General features: G+C 54.5%; 1 protein-coding gene across 27 annotated transcripts in view; it reads right to left on the reverse strand.

Moving 5' to 3' along the window:
- MADD (MAP kinase activating death domain) overlaps positions 1 to 17336 on the reverse strand; it is a 111296-nt gene that overhangs the window by 19211 nt on the left and 74749 nt on the right. For all 27 annotated transcript variants that reach the window (XM_075325917.1, XM_075325912.1, XM_075325919.1 and 24 more), the window contains one exon: positions 16784 to 16889. In XM_075325917.1, coding sequence (XP_075182032.1) covers positions 16784 to 16889 — 106 coding nt within the window. The remainder of the gene's footprint in view (positions 1 to 16783; positions 16890 to 17336) is intronic.

Raw genomic sequence — 17336 nt, forward strand, 5'->3', positions numbered from 1 at the left:
GGGGCCAGCACTAAAGTGCAGCTTACCGCCCGCTTAGGAGCGGGTGTGTGGTCGCCGAAATCCCTTTAGTCTGGGTCTCCCAGAGCCTGCTGCCCTTCCCCAGCCAGACCGCATGTGTAATGGCTGCCGGCGTCCTTGTGGAGAGGGGGGGCGGGCCCTGGGCGTATACAGACGAAGAGCGGGAAGCCTGCTTCCCACTGTGCCTAGTGAGAGGGCTGGAGCATGTAAATAAAGCTCCAGCCCTCGGCGCTGCCAATTGAGCAGCGTCTCTCCCCTACCCTGATTGACAGGGTGGGGGCGGGAACGAAGCGGCGCTAGGCCGCAGAAGCCGGGGGCTAAAGTTAGAAGCGCCGCCGCCGTAAAAGCGCGGTCGGCGCAAAGTCCCCGGCGCACCACAAGTCGCAGCTGCGCCGCCGCTCCAGTCGCGGTCGGCGCAGTAGTTCCCTACATGTAACGTCACTCAGCAAGGCTGCAGTGACCTAACCCCAGCGCACAGCGCTACTGTCCCCGGCGCACTATAACGCTCAGCAAGCCTTGAGAGTGTCCGTGCCTGCCGGGGACACAGAGTACCTGAAAGTTGCAGGGCCTTGTCCCTGAACGGCACTCCCGCTCCACATCCAGCAGGTTCTCTGGGTCTGTGGATGGAGCCCGGCCTCAGGGCTTGGTGGCCGGTAAGATCCCACTTCCACAGAGCCCTTCCAGGGGATGTGGAAGGAAAACAGCATGTGGGCTCCAGCCTCTGTACCAGCAATAGGTATCTCAACCTTACAAGCACCACCGCGGGTGAGAAGGGAGCATGCTGGGGGCCCCATATGGGCCCTCTTTTCTTCCATCCGATATAGCCAGCAGCTACTGCTGACTACAAACAGTGGAGCTATGCGTGGATGTCTGACCTCCTTCGCACAAAGCAGAAAACTGGTGAGCCAGTGATCCCACTGGGGGTGTATAGCCAGAAGGGGAGGGGCCTTACACTTTTTAGTGTAATTGCTTTGTGTGGCCTCCGGAGGCAGTGCTATACACCCAATCGTCTGGGTCTCCCAATAGAGCGCTGAAGAAAAAGAGAATATTTTGACTTATACATGCTCGTGGTTTTTAGCGCGGCAATAAACCCGTTTTCTCCAGTCCTTCATATTCAAAATCTGCTCTATAACGGGGCCGCTGCAGAACCACCCAAGCGCTCATCCATGCTAATAAAGGGGTTGTGACTGGCACAACCCGGCCAGGTGAGTGCACTGTTTTTATCCTCTTTCACTCTGTAAACCGGGTAAAACCCTATTGCGCCTTTCTTGTCTCCCCCACTACAGCACGAAATGAAGGTGTTTGTCCCCAATGGCGAAACGCAAGAAGCGTTGATGTTCGGGTGCGATCGGCACATGGAGATAAGCATCCCTGATGTCGATTGATGCTAGGAAGTCTCCTTGTGACATCGAGGCGATGACGGAGCGGAGAGAATCCATCCGAAACCGTCTGGTGCTCACATGTCTGTTGAGCAGTTTGAGGTCCAGAACGGGACGGAATGATCCGTCCTTCTTTGGCACCACGAACAAGTTGGAGTAAAAGCCGCGACCATGTTCCTGAGGGGGAACAGGGATCACAACTCCCTCTGTCTTCAGAGTGACCACTGCCTGAAAAAGTGCATCGGCCCGAGCGGGGGGCGGAGATGTTCTGAAGAAACGAGTCTGAGGACGAGAGCTGAACTCTAATCCTGTAACCGTGAGACAGAATGTCTCTCACCCATCGGTCCTGAACATGTGGCCACCAGGCGTCGCAAAGGCGGGAGAGCCTGCCACCGACCGAGGATGCGGTTCGGGGATGCCGAGAGTCATGAGGAGGCCGCATTGGAGGCAGCGCCTCCGGCGGCCTTTTGGGGGCGTGACTTAGACCGCCACGCATAGGAGTTCCTCTGGCCTTTCTCCGGCCTGCTGGACGAAGCGGATTGGGACTTGGCGGAGGGACGAAAGGACCGAAACCTCGATTGAATTTTCCGTTGCTGAGGTCTCTTAGGTTTTGACTGGGTAAGGAGTCCTTTCCCTTGGATTCCTTAATAATCTCATCCAATCGTTCGCCAAACAATCGGTCGCCAGAAAACGGCAAACCGGTTAAGAACCTCTTGGAGGCCGAGTCTGCCTTCCATTCGCGCAGCCACATGGCCCTGTGGACTGCCACAGAATTAGCGGATGCCACCGCTGTACGGCTAGCAGAATCTAGGACTGCGTTCATGGCGTAGGAAGAAAAAGCTGACGCTTGAGAAGTCAGAGACGCAACCTGCGGAGCAGAATTACGTGTGACTGCATTAATCTCAGCCAGACAAGCTGAGATAGCTTGGAGTGCCCACACGGCTGCAAAGGCCGGGGCAAAAGACGCGCCCGTGGCTTCATAGATGGATTTCACCAGGAGCTCTATCTGCCTGTCAGTGGCATCCTTTAGCGATGAGCCATCTGCCACCGATACCACAGATCTAGCCGCCAATCTAGAGACTGGAGGATCCACCTTGGGACACTGAGCCCAACCCTTAACTACGTCAGAGGGGAGAAGGGAATTTTGTTACTTACCGTAAATTCCTTTTCTTCTAGCTCCTATTGGGAGACCCAGACGATTGGGTGTATAGCTACTGCCTCCGGAGGCCACACAAAGCAATTACACTAAAAAGTGTAAGGCCCCTCCCCTTCTGGCTATACACCCCCAGTGGGATCACTGGCTCACCAGTTTTAGTGCAAAAGCAAGAAGGAGGAAAGCCAATAACTGGTTTAAACAAATTCTCTCCGAGTAACATCGGAGAACTGCAAACCGTTCAACATGAACAACATGTGTACCCGCAAACAAACCAACAATCCCGAAGGACAACAGGGCGGGTGCTGGGTCTCCCAATAAGAGCTAGAAGAAAAGGAATTTACGGTAAGTAACAAAATTCCCTTCTTCGGCGCTCCATTGGGAGACCCAGACGATTGGGACGTCCAAAAGCTGTCCCTGGGTGGGTAAAGAAATACCTCATGTTAGAGCTGCAAGACAGCCCTCCCCTACGAGGAGGCAACTGCCGCCTGCAGAACTCTTCTACCTAGGCTGGCGTCCGCCGAAGCATAGGTATGCACCTGATAATGTTTGGTGAAAGTGTGCAGACTCGACCAGGTAGCTGCCTGGCACACCTGTTGAGCCGTAGCCTGGTGTCGTAATGCCCAGGATGCACCCACGGCTCTGGTAGAATGGGCCTTCAGCCCTGATGGAACCGGAAGCCCAGCAGAACGGTAGGCTTCAAGAATTGGTTCTTTGATCCATCGAGCCAGGGTGGCTTTAGAAGCCTGCGACCCTTTGCGCTTACCAGCGACAAGGACAAAGAGTGCATCCGAACGGCGCAAGGGCGCCGTGCGGGAAATGTAGATTCTGAGTGCTCTCACCAGATCTAACAAATGTAAATCCTTCTCATACCGATGAACTGCATGAGGACAAAACGAAGGCAAAGAGATATCCTGATTAAGATGAAAAGAGGATACCACCTTCGGGAGAAACTCCTGAATAGGACGCAGCACAACCTTGTCCTGGTGGAAGACCAGGAAGGGAGCCTTGGATGATAGTGCTGCCAGCTCAGACACTCTCCGAAGAGATGTGATCGCTACCAGAAAAGCCACTTTCTGTGATAGTCTAGAAAGTGAAACCTCCTTCAGAGGCTCGAAGGGCGGCTTCTGGAGGGCAACTAGTACCCTGTTCAGATCCCATGGATCTAACGGCCGCTTGTACGGGGGTACGATATGGCAAACCCCCTGTAGGAACGTGCGCACCTTAGGAAGGCGTGCCAAACGCCTCTGAAAAAAGACGGATAGCGCCGAGACCTGACCTTTAAGGGAGCCGAGCGACAAACCTTTTTCTAACCCAGATTGCAGGAAAGAAAGAAAGGTAGGCAATGCAAATGGCCAGGGAGACACTCCCTGAGCAGAGCACCAGGATAAAAATATCCTCCACGTTCTGTGGTAGATCTTAGCGGACGTGGGCTTCCTAGCCTGTCTCATGGTGGCAACGACACCTTGGGACAATCCTGAAGACGTTAGGATCCAGGACTCAATGGCCACACAGTCAGGTTCAGGGCCGCAGAATTCCGATGGAAAAACGGCCCTTGGGACAGTAAGTCTGGTCGGTGTGGGAGTGCCCACGGTTGGCCGACCGTGAGCTGCCACAGATCCGGATACCACGCCCTCCTCGGCCAGTCTGGGGCGACAAGTATGACGCGGCTGCAATCGGATCTGATCTTGCGTAGCACTCTGGGCAAGAGTGCCAGAGGTGGAAACACATAAGGGAGCCGGAACTGCGACCAATCTTGCACTAGGGCGTCTGCCGCCAGCGCTCTTTGATCGCGAGACCGTGCCATGAAGGTTGGGACCTTGTTGTTGTGCCGTGACGCCATTAGGTCGACGTCCGGCACCCCCCAGCGGCGACAGATTTCCTGAAACACGTCTGGGTGAAGGGACCATTCCCCTGCGTCCATGCCCTGGCGACTGAGGAAGTCTGCTTCCCAGTTTTCTACGCCGGGGATGTGAACCGCGGATATGGTGGAGACTGTGGCTTCCACCCACATCAGAATCCGCCGGACTTCCTGGAAGGCTTGCCGACTGCGTCTCCCCCCTTGGTGGTTGATGTATGCCACCGCTGTGGAGTTGTCCGACTGAATTCGGATCTGCCTTCCTTCCAGCCACTGCTGGAAGGCTAGTAGGGCAAGATACACTGCTCTGATTTCCAGAACATTGATCTGAAGGGTGGACTCCTGCTGAGACCACGTACCCTGAGCCCTGTGGTGGAGAAAGACTGCTCCCCACCCTGAGAGACTCGCATCTGTCGTGACCACCGCCCAAGACGGTGGTAGGAAGGATCTTCCCTGTGATAATGAGGTGGGAAGAAGCCACCACTGCAGAGAGTCTTTGGCCGTCTGGGAAAGGGAGACTTTCCTGTCCAGGGATGTTGACTTCCCGTCCCATTGGCGGAGAATGTCCCATTGAAGTGGACGCAGATGAAACTGCGCAAACGGAACCGCCTCTATTGCCGCCACCATGTTCCCGAGGAAGTGCATGAGGCGTCTTAAGGAGTGCGGCTGACTTTGAAGGAGAGCCTGCACCCCAGTCTGTAGAGACCGCTGCTTGTCCAGCGGAAGCTTCACTATCGCTGATAGAGTATGAAACTCCATGCCAAGATACGTTAGTGATTGGGTCGGTGACAGATTTGACTTTGGGAAGTTGATGATCCACCCGAACGCCTGGAGAGTCTCCAGTGCAACATTCAGGCTGAGTTGGCATGCCTCTTGAGAGGGTGCCTTGACCAGTAGATCGTCCAAGTAAGGGATCACAGAGTGTCCCTGAGAGTGCAAGACTGCTACCACTGCTGCCATGATCTTGGTGAACACCCGAGGGGCTGTCGCCAGACCAAATGGCAGAGCTACGAACTGAAGATGGTCGTCTCCTATCACGAAGCGTAGAAAGCATTGGTGCTCTGTAGCAATCGGCACGTGGAGATAAGCATCTTTGATGTCTATTGATGCTAGGAAATCTCCTTGAGACATTGAGGCAATGACTGAGCGGAGGGATTCCATCCGGAACCGCCTGGCGTTCACATGCCTGTTGAGCAGTTTTAGGTCCAGAACAGGACGGAAGGAGCCGTCCTTTTTTGGAACCACAAAGAGATTGGAGTAAAATCCTCGCCCCCGTTCGTGAGGGGGGACAGGGATCACGACTCCTTCTGCTCTTAGAGAGTCCACCGCCTGCAGCAGGGCATCTGCTCGGTTGGGGTGTGGGGAGGTTCTGAAGAACCGAAGTGGAGGCCGAGAACTGAACTCAATTCTGTACCCGCGAGACAGAATGTCTGTTACCCACCGGTCTTTGACCTGTGACAGCCAAATGTCGCAAAAGCGGGAGAGCCTGCCACCGACTGAGGATGCGGAGGGAGGAGGCCGAAAGTCATGAGGTAGCCGCTTTGGAAGCGGTTCCTCCATTTGTTTTCCTGGGGCGTGAGTGAGCCCGCCAGGAATCTGAGCTCCCTTGTTCTTTCTGAGTCCTTTTGGACGAGGAGAATTGGGCCTTGCCCGAGCCTCGAAAGGACCGAAACCTCGACTGCCACTTTTTCTGTTGAGGTTTACTTGCTCTGGGCTGTGGTAAGGAAGAGTCCTTACCCTTGGACTGTTTTATGATTTCAGCCAATGGCTCACCAAACAGTCTGTCCCTAGATAATGGCAAGCTGGTTAAGCATTTTTTGGAACCAGCATCTGCTTTCCAGTCCTTTAACCACAAGGCTCTGCGCAAAACCACAGAATTGGCGGACGCCATAGCGGTACGGCTCGTAGATTCTAGGACAGCATTGATAGCATAGGTCGCAAACGCAGACATTTGCGAAGTTAGGGACGCCACTTGCGGCACTGCTGGATGTATGAAAGCATCCACCTGTGCTAAACCAGCTGAAATAGCTTGGAGTGCCCACACGGCTGCGAATGCTGGAGCAAACGACGCGCCGATAGCTTCATAGACAGATTTCAACCAAAGGTCCATCTGTCTGTCGTTGGCATCTTTAAGTGAAGCGCCATCCTCTACTGCGACTATGGATCTAGCCGCAAGCTTGGAAATTGGGGGATCCACCTTTGGACACTGGGTCCAGCGTTTGGCCACCTCAGAGGGAAAAGGATAACGGGTATCCTTAGAACGTTTAGAGAAACGCTTGTCTGGATGAGCGTCGTGTTTCTGGATCGATTCTCTGAAGTCAGAGTGGTCCAAAAAAGCACTTAATTTACGCTTGGGATATAGGAAATGGAACTTCTCCTGCTGTGCAGCTGCCTCCTCTGCAGAAGGGGCTGGGGGAGAAATATCCAACAGCCTATTAATTGCCGATATAAGGTCATTAACCATGGCGTCACCATCAGGGGCATCCAGATTGAGAGGGGCCTCAGGATTAGAATCCTGGTCACCGTCCTCAGTCTCATCACAGAGAGACTCTTGTCGCTGAGACCCTGAACAGTGTGAAGACGTGGAGGGTCTTTCCCAGCGAGCTCGCTTAGGCTGCCTGGGACTGTCATCTGAGTCAGAGACTTCAGCCTGTGATGCTTGAGATCCCCTTGAAGTACGGATTAGTTCCAACTGAGGGGGACCGGCGAGCATAGACACAGCAGTGTCCATGGTCTGAGTAACTGGCCTGGACTGCAAGGTCTCCAGTATTTTTAACATAGTCACAGACATTTTGTCAGCAAAAACTGCAAAGTCTGTCCCCGTCACCGGGGCAGGGTTCACAGGCGTCTCTGCCTGGGCTACCACCACATTAGGCTCTGGCTGACGGAGTGCCACTGGGACTGAACATTGCATACAATGTGAGTCTTTGGAGCCTGCCGGTAGATCAGCCCCACATGCTGTACAAACAGTGTACACAGCCTGTGCCTTGGCACCCTTGCGTTTTGCGGATGACATGTTGCTGCCTCCTCAGAGCAGTACAGGGTGTTCAGCCAAGAAGCGACCTTACAGTGCACTATATAAATATATATATATATATGGTACCAAGAAAAAAGTACACTAATATAACACTGAGGCACTAGAGGGGCCAGCACTACTGTGCTGCTTACCACCCGCTTAGGAGCGGTGTGTGGACGCCAGAAATCCCTCTAGTCTGGGTCTCCCAGAGCCTGCTGCCTTTCCCCAGCCAGACCGCATGTGTAATGGCTGCCGGCGTCCTTGTGGAGAGGGGGGGCGGGCCCTGGGCGTACACCGACGAAGAGCGGGAAGTCTGCTTCCCCCTGTGCCTAGTGAGAGGGCTGGAGCATGTAAATAAAGCTCCAGCCCTCGGCGCTGTTAATTGAGCAGCGTCTCTCCCCTACCCTGATTGACAGGGTGGGGGCGGGAACGAAGCGGCACTAGGCCGCAGAAGCCGGGGGCTAAAGTTAGAAGCGCCGCCGCCGTAAAAGCGCGGTCGGCGCCAAGTCCCCGGCGCACTACAAGTCGCAGCTGCGTCGCCGCTCCAGGAGCGGTCGGCGCAGTAGTTCCCAACATGAAACGTCACTCAGCAAAGCTGCAGTGACCTAACCCCAGCGCACAGCGCTACTGTCCCCGGCGCACTATAACGCTCAGCAAGCCTGAGAGTGTCCGTGCCTGCCGGGGACACAGAGTACCTGAAAGTTGCAGGGCCTTGTCCCTGAACGGCACTCCCGCTCCAAATCCAGCAGGTTCTATGGGTCTGTGGATGGAGCCCGGCCCCAGGGCTTGGGGGCCGGCAAGATCCCACTTCCACAGAGCCCTCCAGGGGATGTGGAAGGAAAACAGCATGTGGGCTCCAGCCTCTGTACCAGCAATAGGTACCTCAACCTTACAAGCACCAACCGCGGGTGAGAAGGGAGCATGCTGGGGGCCCCACATGGGCCCTCTTTTCTTCCATCCGATATAGCCAGCAGCTACTGCTGACTACAAACAGTGGAGCTATGCGTGGATGTCTGACCTCCTTCGCACAAAGCAGAAAACTGGTGAGCCAGTGATCCCACTGGGGGTGTATAGCCAGAAGGGGAGGGGCCTTACACTTTTTAGTGTAATTGCTTTGTGTGGCCTCCGGAGGCAGTGCTATACACCCAATCGTCTGGGTCTCCCAATAGAGCAACGAAGAAAGGGGTAACGTGTGTCAGTGAGGCGCTTAGTAAAGCGCTTGTCCGGAACCGCTCTGGGCTTCTGGACAGCATCTCTGAAGTTAGAGTGATCGAAGAACGCACTCCGTGTACGTTTAGGGAACCGAAACTGGTGTTTCTCCTGCTGAGAAGCCGACTCCTCTACAGGTGAAGGCGGGGGAGACAGATCTAGCACCTGGTTGATGGACGAGATAAGATCATTTACTAAGGCGTCCCCTTCAGGTGTATCAAGATTGAGGGCAACGTCAGGTTCAGAGCCCTGAGCTGCGACGTCCGCCTCGTCCTCCAGAGAGTCCTCGAGCTGGGACCCCGAGCAGCGTGAAGAAGTCGGGGAAGATTCCCAGCGGGCCCGCTTAGCCGGTCTGGGACTGAGGTCCGGGCAGGAGTCCTCCGCGTGGGACCTAGGGCCCAACCTGGGAGCGCGCTGCAGCACGGACCGAGAGGGGCCTGGAGGCGACGAGCTAACGGGGACCGGGGCCTGTGTAAGGACCGGGGCCTGTGTAAGGACCGGTCTGGACTGCAAAGCTTCTAGCAGCTTGGCAGACCATTTGTCCATAGACTGAGCCATGGATTGTGAAAGTGACTCAGAGTTTCTCAGCAAACGCCGCAAACTCTGTCCCTGCCGCCTGGACAGGGGGAGCAGGGGGGTCTACATGAGCCGAGGGGTCCACTAGTGACCGAGGTTCCGGCTGAGCAAGCGAAACAGGGGTCGAGCATTGCTCACAGTGAGGGTAGGTGGAACCCGCAGGTAACATAGCCGCACAAGAGGTAGAGGTCGCAAAAAAACCCTGTGCCTTAGCACCTTTGCTCCTTGTGGACGACATGCTGTTGTCTCCTAGGAGAGTGATCACTGAGGGTATATGGGCAAAAAAGGGTATACAGCCCGACCGAACAGAAGAAGGGAATTTTGTTACTTACCGTAAATTCCTTTTCTTCTAGCTCTTATTGGGAGACCCAGACGATTGGGGTATAGCTACTGCCTCCGGAGGCCACACAAAGCAACTACACCAAAAAGTGTAAGGCCCCTCCCCTTCTGGCTATACCCCCCCCGTGGTATCACGGGTTCTCCAGTTTTAGTGCCAAAGCAAGAAGGAGGAAGCCAATAACTGGTTTAAACAAATTAACTCCGAATAACGTCGGAGAACTGAAAAAACCGTTCAACATGAACAACATGTGTACCCGCAAACAACAAAAGAATCCCGAAGGACAACAGGGCGGGTGCTGGGTCTCCCAATAAGAGCTAGAAGAAAAGGAATTTACGGTAAGTAACAAAATTCCCTTCTTCTTCAGCGCTCTATTGGGAGACCCAGACGATTGGGACGTCCAAAAGCTGTCCCTGGGTGGGTAAAGAAATACCTCATGTTAGAGCTGCAAAACAGCCCTCCCCTACGGGGATGTCACTGCCGCCTGCAGGACTCTTCTACCTAAGCTGGCATCCGCCGAAGCATAGGTATGCACCTGATAATGTTTGGTGAAAGTGTGCAGACTCGACCAGGTAGCTGCCTGGCACACCTGTTGAGCCGAAGCCTGGTGTCGTAATGCCCAGGACGCACCCACGGCTCTGGTTGAGTGGGCTTTCAGCCCTGAAAAAACCGGAAGCCCAGCAGAACGGTAGGCTTCCAGAATTGGTTCTTTGATCCATCGAGCAAGGGTGGCTTTAGAAGCCTGCGACCCCTTGCGCTGGCCAGCGACAAGGACAAAAAGTGCATCGGAACGGCGGATGGGCGCCGTGCGAGAAATGTAGATTCTGAGTGCTCTCACCAGATCTAGCAAACGTAAGTCCTTCTCATACCGGTGAACCGGATGAGGACAAAAAGAAGGCAAAGATATATCCTGATTAAGATGAAACGAGGATACGACCTTAGGGAGAAACTCCGGAATGGGGCGCAGCACTACCTTGTCCTGGTGGAACACCAGGAAGGGAGCTTTGGATGACAGAGCTGCCAGCTCAGACACTCGTCGAAGCGATGTGATCGCAACAAGAAACGCCACTTTCTGTGACAGACGAGAAAAGGAAACGTCCTTCAGAGGCTCGAAGGGCGGCTTTTGCAGAGCAACTAGTACCCTGTTCAGATCCCATGGATCTAACGGCCGCTTGTACGGGGGCACAATATGACAGACCCCCTATAGGAACGTGCGCACCTTAGGAAGACGTGCTAGACGCTTCTGAAAAAAACACAGATAGTGCCGAGACTTGCCCTTTAAGGGAGCTGAGCGACAAGCCCTTTTCCAACCCCGATTGCAGGAAGGAAAGAAAAATGGGCAATGCAAATGGCCAAGGGGACACTCTCTGTGCAGAGCACCAGGATAAGAAAATCTTCCACGTTCTGTGGTAGATCTTAGCAGACGTTGACTTCCTAGCTTGTCTCATTGTGGCTACGACTCCTTGAGATAATCCTGCGGACGCTAGGATCCAGGACTCAATGGCCACACAGTCAGGTTCAGGGCCGCAGAATTCTGATGGAAAAACGGCCCTTGGGACAGTAAGTCTGGTCGGTCTGGCAGTGACCACGGTCGGCCGACCGTGAGATGCCACAGATCCGGATACCACGATCTCCTCGGCCAGTCTGGGGCGACGAGTATGACGCGGCTGCAATCGGATCTGATCTTGCGTAACACTCTGGGCAAGAGTGCCAGAGGTGGGAAGACGTATGGGAGCTGGAACTGCGACCAATCTTGAACCAAGGCGTCTGCCGCCAGAGCTCTTTGATCGCGCGACCTCGCCATGAATGCCGGGACTTTGTTGTTGTGCCGGGACGCCATTAGGTCGACGTCCGGCACTCCCCAGCGGCGACAGATTTCCTGAAACACGTCCGGGTGAAGGGACCATTCCCCTGCGTCCATGCCCTGGCGACTGAGGAAGTCTGCTTCCCAGTTTTCTACGCCCGGGATGTGAACCGCGGATATGGTGGATGCTGTGTCCTCCACCCACATTAGAATGCGCCGGACTTCTTGGAAGGCTTGCCGACTGCGCGTCCCTCCTTGGTGGTTGATGTATGCCACCGCTGTGGAGTTGTCCGACTGGATTCGGATCTGCTTTCCTTCCAGCCACTGTTGGAATGCTAGTAGGGCAAGATACACTGCCCTGATTACCAGAACATTGATCTGCAGGGTGGACTCCTGCGGAGTCCACGTCCCCTGAGCCCTGTGGTGGAGAAACACTGCTCCCCACCCTGACAGACTCGCATCTGTCGTGACTACTGCCCAGGATGGGGGTAGGAAGGATCTTCCCTGAGACAATGAGGTGGGAAGGAGCCACCATTGTAGAGAGTCCTTGGCCGTCTGGGAAAGAGAGACTTTCCTGTCGAGGGACGTTGACTTCCCGTCCCATTGGCGGAGGATGTCGCATTGAAGTGGGCGCAGATGAAACTGCGCAAAGGGAACTGCTTCCATGGCTGCCACCATCTTCCCGAGGAAGTGCATGAGGCGCCGTAAGGAGTGCGACTGGCCCTGAAGAAGAGATTGCACCCCTGTCTGTAGGGACCGCTGCTTGTTCAGCGGAAGCTTCACTCTCGCTGCTCGAGTATGGAACTCCATGCCAAGATACGTTAGTGACTGTGTCGGTGACAGATTTGACTTTGGAAAGTTGATGATCCATCCGAAAGTCTGTAGAGTCTCTAGCGTAGCATGTAGACTGAGTTGGCATGCCTCTTGAGAGGGTGCCTTGACAAGTAGATCGTCTAGATAAGGGATCACCGAGTGTCCCTGAGAGTGCAAGACTGCTACCACCGCCGCCATGACCTTGGTGAAGACCCGTGGGGCTGTCGCCAGACCGAATGGCAGAGCTACGAACTGCAGATGGTCGTTTCCTATCACAAAACGTAGAAAACGTTGATGTTCTGTAGCAATTGGCACGTGGAGATAAGCATCTTTGATGTCTATTGAGGCAAGGAAGTCTCCTTGAGACATTGAGGCAATGACAGAACGGAGAGTTTCCATTCGGAACCGCCTGGCGTGCACATGTTTGTTGAGCAGTTTTAGGTCCAGAACAGGACGGAACGAGCCGTCCTTTTTTGGAACCACAAAGAGATTGGAATAAAACCCTCGCCCTTGTTCCTGAGGCGGTACAGGAACCACTACTCCTTCCGCTCTTAGGGAGCCCACCGCCTGCAGCAGGGCATCTGCTCGGTCTGGATGTGGGGAGGTTCTGAAGAACCGAGCTGGAGGACGAGAACTGAACTCGATTCTGTACCCGCGAGACAAAATGTTTGTCACCCACCGGTCTTTGACCTGAGACATCCAAATGTCATAAAAGCGGGAGAGCCTGCCCCCGACCGGAGATGCGGAGGGAGGGGGCTGGAAGTCATGAGGTAGCCGCTTTGGAAGCGGTTCCTCCATTTGCTTTCTTGGGGCGTGCGTGAGTCCGCCAGGAATCTGAGATTCTTTGCGTCCTCTGAGTCCCTTTGGACGAGGAGAATTGTGTCTTGCCCGAACCTCGAAAGGACTGAAACTTCTGCTGCCACTTTTTCTGCTGAGGTTTGCTTGGTCTGGGCTGGGGTAAGGAAGAGTCTTTACCCTTGGACTGTTTAATGATGTCAGCTAATGGCTCGCCAAACAGTCTATCTCTAGATAATGGCAAGCTGGTTAAACATTTTTTGGAACCAGCATCTGCTTTCCAGTCCTTTAACCACAAGGCTCTGCGCAAAACTACCGAATTGGCGGACGCCATTGAGGTGCGGCTGGTAGATTCTAGGACCGCATTGATAGCGTAGGACGCAAACGCAGACATCTGCGAGGTAAGGGACGCCACTTGCGGCACTGCTGGATGTATGATAGCATCCACTTTTGCTAAACCAGCTGAAATAGCTTGGAGTGCCCATACGGCTGCGAATGCTGGAGCAAACGACGCGCCGATAGCTTCATAGACAGATTTTAATCAAAGGTCCATCTGTCTGTCATTGGCATCTTTAAGTGAAGCGCCATCCTCCACTGCAACTATGGATCTAGCTGCAAGTTTGGAAATCGGGGGGTCAACCTTTGGACACTGGGTCCAGCGCTTGACCACGTCAGGGGGGAAAGGATAACGTGTATCCCTAGAACGTTTAGAGAAACGCCTTTCTGGATGAGCGTCGTGCTTCTGGATTGATTCTCTGAAGTCAGAGTGGTCCAACAAAGCACTCAATTTACGCTTGGGATAGAGGAAACGAAACTTCTCCTGCTCTGCCGCTGCCTCTTCTGCTGAAGGGGCTGGGGGAGAAATATCTAACAGTCTATTGATGGCTGAGATAAGATCGTTTACCATGGCGTCCCCATCCGGGGCATCGAGATTGAGAGGGGTTCCAGGATTAGACTCCTGATCACTCTCTTCAGACGCATCACAGGGAGACTGATTGCGCTGAGACCCTGAGCAGTGTGATGACGTTGAGGGTCTTTCCCAGCGAGCTCGCTTAGGGTGGCTGGGGCTATCATCTGAGTCATAATACTCAGCCTGTGAAGCCGGGGACCCCCTTGCAGTCTGAATTAGTTCCAACTGAGGGGGATTAGAGGACAGAGACCTCGCCGTGTCCATAGACTGAGCCCCAGGCATGGATTGCAAAGTTTCAAGGATTTTTGTCATAGTCACAGACATTCTATCAGCAAAAACTGCAAAGTCCGTCCCTGACACCGGGGCAGGACTTACAAGCGTCTCAGCCTGGGTCACTACCTCTCCGGACTCCGGCTGGCGAAGCAGCACCGGATCTGAGCATTGCACACAATGGGGGTCATTGGAACCTGCTGGTAGAGCAGCCCCACATGCAGCACACGCAGTGTACACAGCCCTAGCCTTGGCAGCCTTGCGTTTTGTGGATGACATGTTGCTGCGTCCTCAGAGCGATCTGGGGTATCCAGCCAGGAAGCGACCTCACAGTGCAAGAATTAATTAAATATATATATCTGGTGACACAGTACACCAATACACACTGAGGCACTAGAGGGACCAGCTGAAATGCCGCTTACCGCCCGCTTAAGAGCGGGTGTGTGGTCGCCAAAAGCCCCCTAGTCCAGGTCTCCCAGAGCCTTGCGTCCTTCCTCCAGCCAGACTGCATGTAATGGCTGCCGGCGTCCTGGGAGAGGAGGGGGGGCGGGCCCTGGGCGTTCCTGGCTAAGAGCGGGAAGCCTGCTTCTCTCTGTGCCTAGTGAGAGGGCTGGAGCATGTAAATCAGGCTCCAGCCTCCGTCGCTGCTGCGAAACAGCGTCCCTCCTCTACCCTGATTGACAGGGTGGGGGCGGGAACGAAGCGGATCTAGGCCGCAAAAGCCGGGGACTAAATTTATAAACGCCGCCGCCGTAAAAGCGCGGTCGGCGTGTCCCCGGCGCACTACAAGTCACAGCAGCGCCGCCGGTCCAGTGGGGGTCGGCGCTGCGTTCACACAACACAAAAGTCCCCCAGTAAACTGCAGGAACACCAACTCAAGCGTTACGGTCCCCGGCGCACTACAACGCCCAGCCAGCCCGGAGTGTGTCTGTGCCTGCCGGGGACACAGAGTACCTGTATGATGCAGGGCCATGTCCCTGATTGTACTCCTGCTCCGTATCCATCAGGTGCTATGGGTCTGTGGATGGAGCCCGGCGTCAGAGCTTAGAGGCCGGCAGGATCCCACTTCCACAGAGCCCTACAAGGGGATGTGGAAGGAAAACAGCATGTGGGGCTCCAGCCCCTGTACCAGCAATAGGTACCTCAACCTTACAACACCATCCACGGGTGAGAAGGGAGCATGCTGGGGGCCCTATATGGGCCCTCTTTTCTTCCATCCGACATAGTCAGCAGCTACTGCTGACTAAAATCTGTGGAGCTATGCGTGGATGTCTGACCTCCTTCGCACAAAGCTTGAAAACTGGAGAACCCGTGATACCACGGGGGGGGTATAGCCAGAAGGGGAGGGGCCTTACACTTTTTGGTGTAGTTGCTTTGTGTGGCCTCCGGAGGCAGTAGCTATACCCCAATCGTCTGGGTCTCCCAATAGAGCGCTGAAGAAATATGTATAGAAATACGTATCTATTCCAGCACCCTGGGGGGGACCAGCACCGGGTGACCGGTGTGGCTTACCGACCGCTAAAAAGCGGAGTGTGTGTCCTCCAGATTCCCTGCCTTAGGTCTCCCAGAGCTGCAGAGCTCTTCTCTGATAATCCTCCACCGGCAGAATGCCAAAAACATGGCTGCCGGAGCTCTCAGGGGAGGAGTGGAGCTGTGGGCGGTGCTAGAAAAGTGCGGGAATCTGGGGTCCCCACAGTGATCAGTGAGGGGGGAAAAAACATACAGGATGCTCCGGCCCTCACAGCCGACATCAGGCCGGCCGTCCCGCCCTTACCCCTGACAGGCAGGCCCGGGGGCGGGATTTTTGCTACTAGGCCGCGCTGAAGCCGGGGACTAAATTTAAGACCGCGGCCGACAAGCAGGCGCGGTCGGCGCGGAAGTCCGCCGGTCTTCACAAATCAGCAGCTGCTGCAGCGTCCGGGAAGAAGGCGCTCCATGCACAGTCCCCATGGGGACACAGAGTACCTTATAGATGCAGGGCCCGGTCCCTGAGGATGAATAGACTCCTGTCCAGCAGATTCCCACAGGGGCTGCGGAGGGAGCCCGGTCCCAGTGAATGGATGACCGGTCAGGATCCCACTTCTCCCAGAGCCACTAAGGGATGGTGAAGGAAAACGGCATGAGGCTCCGACTTTGTACCCGCAATGGGTACCTCAACCTTAACAGCACCGCCGACATAGTGGGGTGAGAAGGGAACATGCCGGGGACCCCGTGGGGGTCCTCTTTTCTTCCAACCGACATAACTAATCTGAGAATGCATGAGTGGATGTGTGCCTCCTTCCACACAAAGCATAAAACTGAGGAGCCCGTGATGCATGGGAGGGTGTATAGGCAGAGGGGAGGGGTTACACTTTTAAAGTGTAATACTTTGTGTGGCCTCCGGAGGCAGAAGCTATACACCCAATTGTCTGGGTCTCCCAATGGAGCGAAAAAAGAAATATATTATAATATATATATATATTGTCGGTACTGGGGTGGGGGCCACGGAAAAAGGAGCCCAGATAGGTACCTTGTTAAAAACCCCATCTGCACATGATCACCCACAAGACTGGGGCCCAGGAGCGGAGTCTGGAAGACCAGGACTAGTACTACCAGTGACCGGCCCTCCATTGTGCCAGATTAAAGGCAATGTAACAAGCCCTTACCTTCATCATCATCATGTAAGCCACCATATTGTGCAGGAGAGTGGCCAGCAGACGATCCTCATCATCCTCCAAGCGCTTCCGGTCGTGGTCCCCCAGAGAGAAATACCTAAATATACATAGAGGGCCGTAGATGAAGGGGACAACGTCTCGGCCATTTTTAGAGATTTCCTGTACTTTATCTAAGGGCCATAACTTTTTTTATTTCCCGTTGACATCGATGTACGGGGGCCGATTCTCGCAGGTCGAGTTGTAGCCGTCAATGACACCCATCACTATTATATCACATGCTGCAAATTAGGGGAAAAAAATAAAAATTCTGCCACTGTTTATTTGGGTTTTGTTTTTCCGGTATTTATTGTGCTGTATAAGTGGCCCTATGTGGCGGTGACTGAGACCTTCAGGAGGCCCCCAGCTGACAAGGTAATGGCGCAGGACGGACACACAGATCGTTCCAAATCCACAAATGCCACATTCAGCGATCAAAAGAGTCAGCAAAATGGATAAACGGCAGCGATCTGAGCTCAATCCAGTCGCTGCTGATAAAAACGAGACT

Source organism: Anomaloglossus baeobatrachus, chromosome 10 (assembly GCF_048569485.1).
Source record: "Anomaloglossus baeobatrachus isolate aAnoBae1 chromosome 10, aAnoBae1.hap1, whole genome shotgun sequence".
Classification (NCBI taxonomy): Eukaryota; Metazoa; Chordata; class Amphibia; order Anura; family Aromobatidae; genus Anomaloglossus; species Anomaloglossus baeobatrachus.